We start from the raw sequence: 9,525 nt of genomic DNA, 5'->3' as shown, positions 1-9,525 counted from the left end.
ACTTTTAAGATTTGTCGTACTTGTTTAATAATTTACAGGTACGATATATTCTTCACAAGTGACTTGAGTCAGAGTTCATTCCGGTCTTGCAAGAATAAGATTGAAAATCTGATATACCATAGAAAAACAGGAAGAGATTTTACCTACTTTGGTTAGAAAGTTTGTCATTGCTTGTTACATTGCACAGGGTAATTCCATAAAAGGCCATAGAAACATCATATATTCTTGTTGACGTTATGTAGTACTAAGGAAGTAAGATCGACGCGTTGCTACACGTGTGATTGGACGGCATGGGTATGATCCGACCGTCCAACACAGTAAACTGTAGATGCTAAGCGGACTTAATTCGTGTTTATGTTATTTCATGCCATTATAGTCAATGATGAAAAAATCTTGGCACAATTTTCTCCATCTGAAAACTCCTATTTACTTATGGTATTTAATCATACTTTGATTTATTCAATTCAAATATCTAAAATGAAAGAAAAAAATACGTGAGGAAGTGACTTCCCTACAATCATAGGTTATTCTTTTCGGAACACCATATACACACACAAATGGCTTTTTTATTTTGTTCTTGAAAAAATGGCTTGGAAAGAAAAGAAAACACAACATATACATGAAAAAAACACAACCATATTTAAAAGAAAAATGTTTTCTAGTGTGATATAAAGTTCCTACCTACCTGATGAGATAACTTCGTCAGCAAAATTTACACCAAACTATGTCAATTGTTGGAGCCAACTAATACTCAACAGTTGCACCAGAAGAGAAATTATTGGGTTACGCATTATATTAATGGAAAGTTAAGCCCAATTGCTCTGTGGATTAAAGTGGGATTATGGAAAAGATAACTTCTAAATCATCTTTACAAAGCGAAAAATTTGTAACTCATATAATTAAGAGCGTTTTCTTTTGCACACGAGATCATATATTCGAATCTCCCCCCGCATGATATTGTTTGACCTAAAAAGGACTTTTCCTTGTAAGGGGAGGCATGGTGGCATACACAACAGGTGAGACCATGCTAGAATAGTTATTGACATCTTTACTTGTGCAGACAAATCTGGCATTGCAATTGAAAATTCCTAATTCAACTAAAACTCATATAGACCCTTATAAATGGGCAAAAATTTATAGGGTTGTGATTTTCACACACCCTTAACTACTTTTTCCACACTCCTCCTTATTTTTAGTACTTAATTGGTATCCTACTATTTAATCTTCCATATATACCCCTCTATTTAATCTTTCATTAATTACCATAAAAAAGTAAGAAGGGTATATATGAAAGATTAAATGTAGGATACCAATTAACTATTAAAAAATAGAGATGGGTGTGAGAAAAGTAGTTAAGAAAGTGTGAAAATCACAACCCAAATTTCTATGGCGTTCCAGAGCATAGGATTCTCCGAGCTTTTTCCAAGATCTTACGTTTAAAAAACCAGGAGCATCTCATACTCAAAGACACCGTAAAAATCCCATGTCTGTCTTGCGAGTACAAAAAGTAGGATTACAACAATGTCCTTGCAGTGCCAAAGGAGTGCTGTAAAACAGTTAAAAGGAGGGGATTCTGTGCAATGAAAAGGTTTATAAGTACCACAATCAAAATTTTTATACATGAATTCACAATGTAGCATGAAGCTACTGGAGCAGCCTGGTGAATGACAGTAGAGATGAAAAGGGTACAAAATTTGTATAATTCAATAAACAACTCTTTACTCATTTGGTAATTTACAGGAAGATCATCAGATTCACAGATCCCTTCTGCAGAGAGGGCATGAGCCATGCCTTAGGAGCCACTTATCTATACAAGGCAAGTGAAACATGTGATGGCAGTGTGGCAAACTTCTTACTGTCTCTCCAAGCTGAAAATCCTGATCATGTAAAAAAAATTCACGACATCAATAGCTAAGTTCGAAACAGAGACTAATTCTCTCGCTGATGAGCGAAAGACGGTTTTTTAAGATTTTTTTTTACCTGAAGGCAAACTGAACAGGAGACTTTCTCCCCAGAAGCATCCACGTTGTTGTGGCAGGTAATTTTGATCTTTGGGATCTTTTCAACTGAATCTCCGGGCAACCCTTTGGAGCCGCCAGTGTCGAAGATGTTGGGGATCTCGTCAAAGCTTGATTCCACAGCACCCATCTGGTTAAAGCACAGCAGAACGAATAATAATTTAGTAATTAGCAAGCTCATGAATGAGCCTCTTGGAGTTTATGTTGCCTCACATAAGACTAGCATCTAAGCATTGAAATTACCTGACTTTGCACTGCACTTAACATGGCGGGGCCAATCCGCTCGCGGACTAATCTACCGCTTAGGAGACTAGCAATGACATCAATCTGCATAGATTACACGAAACACGAATTAGGCACCCATAATAATGGCATTTGCTACTTAATATTCTAATAAACCAAACATTTGAGGCATTTGAACAGTGACCACCTAACCATATAAAGAATGGGGTCCCCAAATTTTTAATTGCTCACCAAATACAGAAGACACCCAATTCCTGATTCATCTGATTGCCAAAGAATAAGGGAAGATTCAAACACTTCAATTGAAAAAACAGCTCCTGATATTGCTCCAACTGCAGCTCCTCTCACAAATCCACTCTCAGTTTCTTGCCCTATCAAAGCTCCAGTCATTGCTCCTAACATGGTGCCCACTGCACACAAAAATTACCATTTCATTGAGTGAGAATCTTATCATAACATACAATTCTCCTCTGTATCGTTCCAATTTTATCGCATGTTCCCAAAAGGACAATATAACATACAGTTCTTAGTTTCGAAAACGCGCTATGTTCCAAGGATCCAGACACAAATACACACATATTGATGAACAAACTTTACCAAAAAAAAAAAACCTTTTGTCATCCAGTAAAGCTATTAACTTTGATTGGAGCCAGAATTTAACAAAACAATGGCATATGAAATTCAACTCAATTCAATTCTCCCCACAAAATTCAGGAATCCAAATACACGCAATTATTGGATTCATTTCCTCTGTCACAGATACAGAAACCCAAATGATCTTTCCTGCAGAAATTATTAATTCCAAGAGCCAAAATCCAATTCATTGCAAAATTTCCACCCTTTAATGCAATAGCAAAAGAAGGACAACAACCTTCCATGAACAAGCAGAACGCAATTCAGAAAACAGAAAATAAAACAAACCTAATGCAAAGAAGAAGGTGAAGATCGCAGAGAAAACGTTCCCCAGAACCGCAGAGACGGCGAAGTTGCAGAAATCCTTGACCCGTTCGATGCAATTCCCCAACGAAAACGAATAGGAAGGAGAAAAACGAGATGGGTGCGCAATAAAATCCATTGCCATTTGCGTTTATAGAAGAAGAAGGCTTTTGGGTTTGTAGCTGGATGTTAGTTGATCTTAAAGCAAAAATATATGAATTTAAAACCCTTTTTAAACTAAGAATATCTCCCTGCACATGAATATATATATATATATATAAAGTGAGGAGTGATGGATGGCTAGGTGTATGAAGAAGAGAAAACCACATCACCAACTCGCATTTAAAGCTCTTTTTCTTCTTTGACATAATCTCTCTCTGCTTCTCTCTCTCTATCGCTTTCTCTCTCTAGGTTATTAAGCTCTGTTTTTCTTCCGTTACAGCTATATTTGCTCGTGGATAAAAGCAAATATAGGCTTTGTAGAAAAAGATTGGTAATTTTGGTATCAGAAAAGGAGGATGGTTCTCTGCCTCCTAATCTCTTTACCTTTCCATGCTTTCATATTTGAACGGTCATATTAAATCACGTCAACATCTTATATTGATTATTTTATAAAGATAATAAGATAAAAAAAATAATGTATGAGAGAATGAAGAGATGGGAATAGGAGGGTAAAAGATCCTCCTCCATCAGAAAATACATGTGAGAGAGGAGAGGGAGAGAGACCCGATGTTAAGAAGCTTCTGCTTTGATAAATGATCAAGTTGTTCAGGCTGTAAAATCGTCCCACAAAATTGACCCAAAAAAAAAATAATGGTCCCACAAATCCCGTCACCTGCAAATTGATTTTTAATTTTCAAACACCCATTTTTCAACCAAGACTCAAGAGAGAGAAAGGGAGGAGAGAGAAAGAGAGAGTCAAGGGTGTGGGGTTGGTTTTTTGTATGCTTTGGTGACAGTTGGCCACCGCTGAGGTTGGTTTAAATCCACAGTGTAGGCAAAGGCAACGAAAATATCTTCTTCTTCTTGCAATATTTTTTATTTTTTATATTCTTTAAATGTTTTTGAATATCTAGGTTTAATTAATTGGGTTGCTTTGGTTAATAGGTTTTGCCTTGGATGGCATGTTGTCGAGAATTCCTGCCTGCCACGGAACTGGATCCTCTTCGAGGCAAATTCTCGGAATCTTACTGAGCAACAAATAGAAATCGTTAGATTTTGATTCAACGGTTACAATTATTATAACTTTAAAAGAGACCTTCTATTTATAGTCATTGGATTGAAATTTAACGGTCCGTGTTTGTCGCTTAGCAAGATCCCGAAGGTTTGCCTTGGAGAGGATCCACCACCTCAACATGGAGACAACCAAAAGACGTGGCATATTGAGGAATGTTCAAACTAAATGTATTATATTCGTTTTATACAAGTGGGAAGAGCTAGGGTGGGTGGGGGGAGAGTGATTTCTCTCATTGGATATAGGGGGGGTATAAATGTTCAAAGTTGACACAACTATAACTATATAAAAAAATGCAATATGTTTATAGTTTGATTTGTTAAAAGTAGAGGTGAAAAAGATAGAAAATTTTTACCCGGTGGCTAGCTTAAATATTTAAATTTTTATAAATAAAGAAATTTAGTATTGTAGTTTTCAAAGTATCCTCTAGCTTAAGAAAATTTTCACAAGGTGAGTCAAGAATTTTCGTTATTAGACAAATATATGTTAAAATTCAAACAATCCAAACTTGTACATGTACAAGAAACGATGAGAAAAAGGATGCAACAAAAAGAGATGGTTTGTAAACTATATTATATAATTTTGTATTGTTAAACAAAGAGAATTAGGATTAGTGACTAAATATACGATGTGTTACATTCGAAAACCAATAAAAATTACATGTAAAATTTTAATTTTTTACGAAAAGCTACCTGGGTTATAACCCAAGTAGCCTTAACATGGCTAGGCTATTGGTGACAAATCAACTCATTGGGTTGTTGATGATATTCATTAAATACCTGTTTAATTTGATAATACCATAATATACAGATGAGATTAGTAGTGATGATGATGATGTAAGGTGAAATCAAACTAAATGAGTTTTTATGGGTATCTGTAAACCGCCTAATGTGTTAACTTGCCACTTCTAGTTAAAGGCAAATTTGAACCATATTATTGTTAGTCTATTATAAAGCTAAGCCCACCCCTTTCTCCTTATTGTAGATAATATTGTTTGTTCAAAAAAATATGCATCTTAACATCTTAGATCTTACGTTAGAATTTATGTTTTCCTAATAACTTTTTTTACAGAAAAAAGTCATTACTTAAATAATTTTTGTATACCCCTTCTCTTTCTACACTCATATTTTCCTTTTGCACTCCTTTATTTGTATTTACCTCTTAATTATTCTTTCATTAGTCGATTTAGCTTTAGATAAAATGAGAAAAGTAACAAGGAAAGAAAAAGGGAGTGAATAATAAGACTTAGTTCAAAGAAAACAGTTACGCAATGTATGCAAGAGTCCAACGAGTCATTAAAAATGTTCAACTTTCGACAAGCGAACGGTAACCAGCATGGACGAAGCCAAAGATTTATATAAATGGGGGCATCCTCAAACAATAAAGTTATAATTAAAAAGCTCAAGAATTTACTAAACACAATATTTATATATTAATCCAGAAAGGTTTTCATACAACATTCCCTTACAATATCCCTTGACGCATTTTCATGTTCTAAAAGCATTGCATGACAACATCATTACCAATATCATCAAATATCTCTCTTTATAAAAATAATCATGTTATCATTCATCCATTGATCACCCATCCAATTTCTCAATCGATTCTTCAGAAATTTCATAGCCGAAAATACTCTTTCAACGATTGCAGTAGCAACTAGAAGAGTTAGTGCTAATGTCACAAGCAAGTAAACCAGCGAATACACCTTGTGTTTTTTGCATTGAACCTTTTTTTTTTTTTTTGCAAGGTCTCCAATCTGTTTTAAACCTGAAAACTCAATGTTAGAATGCATATCCACAATAAAAAGGAATCAGAGATGGATTTTTTTTTTGGGGGGGGGGGGGAAGGAACCGGCGGTCCCCCACTATACATACTCTTTTTTTTCAAACATATACAAAACGATGCCGTTTCGTTTACTCTTTTTTTTTTTTTTTTTTTTACGAACCAAAATGACGTCGTTTTGGTCTGAATTTAAAAATAAAAAATAAATAAAACCTAGCTCTACTGCTGCGTAGGAGAACTAGATCAGTTTGATCAGAAAAGACATTTTTTTAATTGTTATTTAATCAGTGTTACTCATAGGGAATTAGAATGCATACAATTTTTTTCTAAACTTTAAAAAAAAATCTCAATGGAGCCATCCGCCCCCCCTAAGCCCACTGTAGCTCTGCCCTTGGTAATCGGTCTGGCTTTGATGGGTTCAAACCAATCTAGTTCGAACCCAGTTCAAAACTTGAAACCTAGTGTATGTTCAAACTTAAACCTTCTCTCATAATGCACATGTATAGTAAAGAGAGACAAACATATAGGTGCACTAGTCTCAATTTGCATGCATGCAAATATACACTAAACTTATAAATTGAGCTTTTGTGTGGAGTTATTTGAACCTTAGTGTTGAGAAGTCTTTTAAAATATTTCATAAACAATTGAACTACCCTACAAAACAGTCTCTGGCAGTGACCTTATGCGAAAGAGACAATCAAACAAGAAAATCCGAGCTAAGTGCAATCGGATTCAAATATGAATCAAACTTGTGGAAGTAAATTAAGCTAGGATTGGTTCTCTAAATTCGCCTACAGTATACCTAAGTGGCTCCACAACAACTAGAGACATTCTACTTTTGCAACTTTATTACGTAATTTGCTGACTTTTATAAGGAGAATGATTCCCTCTCCTCCTAATCTCTTTCTATTTTTATCCATTTCTATTTGAACGGTTACGATTTAGCCACGTCAACATCTTATATTGATTTTTTTATAGAAATAATAAGATAAAAAATAATATATGAAACAGTGAAAGGAGGGGAGGGAAGGAGATGAAAATAGGAGGGGAGATAATTCTATTTTTTTTTTATATTTTATGGGGAATGCATGCATGCATGCATTAGAAACAAGGGACCTAGATCCTCTCCGAGGCAAACCCTCAGGATCCTGTTGAGCGACAAATACAGGTCGTTGGATTTCGATTCAACAGCTACAAACATGGGGGTCCCTCTTAAAGTTATAATAATTGTAGCCGTTGAATCAAAATCCAACGACCCGTGTTTGTCGCTCAGTAGGATCCCGAGGGTTTGCCTCGGAGATGATCCAATTCCAAAAATAAGGACGACCACACAGTCAGTGCATGCAGTCTCATTTGACAACGTGGCTTTTGTAAATACTTAGGCCATCTCCAACCGAATGGTCCAGATGGTCAAAAATAGCCCGAAAATCGTCACCAACCGAGGGTTAGGCCAGATGGCTCGTGGGCTCCATGAAATTTGAAAGGGCTAAAGGGCAAGCTAGCCAGCCCTGGATTGGCCAGAAATTCTAGCAATCCTGTCGGATATAACCGACATGAATATATTTAATATAAATTTATTCATGTCGATTATATCCGACAGGTATGCTTAAACAAAATTTGAATCCAATGGCTAGCTAACACCAGTTACCGTTGGATTCAAATTTTTTCTTCTTTTTTTTTTTTGGTTTTTTGGGCCTTTTTTTAAATTCTTAAAAATTCTAATTTTTTTTTTCTATAAATACCTAAATCATTCATTCACCATTCCTCACAAAATTTAATTTGTAGCCTTAAATTTAATTTGTAGTTTTTAAATTTAAGTTGTAGTTTTTAAATTTAAGTTGTTGTTTTTAAATTCAAGTTGTTGTAGTTTTTAAATTTAAATAATAAATTATGTTTGGCCGTTTGGCCGTTTGGTCCTCGGTTAGAGACAGTTTTTTGTGATAGGGCTAAAACAAGTCATATGGCTCTTTGGACCTCGGTTGGAGATGGAGGCATATATGACCATGTATTGCTTATTAAAATATTAATATTTTAGAGGACCAGAAAATCAAAACTAGTCATCTCGTTAACCCTCGATTGGAGATGACCTTAGGCCATCTCCAACCGAAGGCTGGCCAGAGGGCTCATTTGAGCCTTCTGGCCCTCCAAGATTCCCCAAGATATTCTTATTTTAATGAACAGTACAGGGCCATATTTGCCTCCGTCTCCAACCGAGGGCCAGAGGGCCAAAGGGCTCGTTTTAGCCCTGTCACAAAAAACCGTCTCCAACCGAGGGCCAAAGGGCTATAGGGCCAAACATAATTTATTATTTAAATTTAAAAACTACAACAACTTAAATTTAAAAACAACAACTTATATTTAAACACTACAAATTAAATTTAAAAACAACATTAACTTAAATTTAAAAATTACAACGACTTAAATTTAATATCCATAATCAATATTATCTTCATCATCCGCCATTGTAGGAGTATAGTCAGAGGTAAACAATTGCCGCCGAGCCATAATTTCTTTTTTTTTCCTATCAAAATAGGCCTTACTCATTGGAGTGTAATTCGAAGTGTTCCTTTCCATATTCTTATCATCCATCTCTTCTTGTATTTGTTTGGCTCGCTCTTCATGTCTACACTTCCTTTCTTCCGCCTCACGGGCATTTTGCTCCGCCAGTAATCGAAATGAGGCCGCCACTTCATGTTGAGCGGCGTAATCAGCATTTGCCTTGCCCTTTTCCCTCAACCTTTGGGCCTTGTTTCGTCCCATAGCCCTAGGTAAAGAAATTTCGGACGGAGTCGGATTTTCTACCCTTGTTTGTTGAATGGTAGGAGATCCATCTTCATTCATATCTACAGATGGGGATGCAGCTTCCAAAGGATCCACTCTATGTCGAGGTGGATCTTCAAATAACACCCACCATTTACAAATTTCCCAACAACCGTGAAACTGAAAGGGTTTTGAGCTGCCCTCCATATACAATTCCTCCGCTTGGCATACCTAGAAAATATAATTAAAAAAATTTTAGGAAATTAATTCACGAAATTAATGTAATATAATTAAACATTTAAAATAAACTGTAAAAACACTAACTTCGTCATAGTAATTGGCACCGCTTTCATGTCTACTTGCTGCTGCTAATAGTGCTTGATGCCATTTATTCAAACTTGGATGAAGATGTTTCTTCCATCTTGAAGAACAACTTTCGTGGTTTCGGGTATTCGGTGGAATGGTGCCTTAGTAGAACTCTAAGTATTTTTTGGACACACGAGTCCAAACACCTTCACTTGTTTGAGAAATCCCCCTCACTCTATCTTCTGA

General features: G+C 35.7%; 1 protein-coding gene across 1 annotated transcript; it reads right to left on the bottom strand.

The window, feature by feature from the left end:
- Positions 1-1,571: 1,571 nt before the first annotated feature.
- LOC126604454 (NEP1-interacting protein-like 1) lies at positions 1,572-3,465 on the bottom strand. The gene is made up of 5 exons (XM_050271706.1): positions 3,183-3,465; positions 2,493-2,671; positions 2,262-2,345; positions 1,981-2,148; positions 1,572-1,877 (listed from the first exon to the last, which is right to left on the bottom strand). The coding sequence occupies exons 1-5, from the start codon at positions 3,340-3,342 to the stop codon at positions 1,755-1,757; spliced, it is 714 nt and encodes a 237-aa protein (XP_050127663.1). The 5' UTR covers positions 3,343-3,465; the 3' UTR covers positions 1,572-1,754.
- Positions 3,466-9,525: the final 6,060 nt, after the last annotated feature.

The sequence above is a fragment of the Malus sylvestris genome, chromosome 15 (assembly GCF_916048215.2).
Source record: "Malus sylvestris chromosome 15, drMalSylv7.2, whole genome shotgun sequence".
Classification (NCBI taxonomy): Eukaryota; Viridiplantae; Streptophyta; class Magnoliopsida; order Rosales; family Rosaceae; genus Malus; species Malus sylvestris.
The sequence above is the reverse complement of the archived record's forward strand: the minus strand, read 5'-3'. Positions and strand labels throughout refer to the sequence as shown.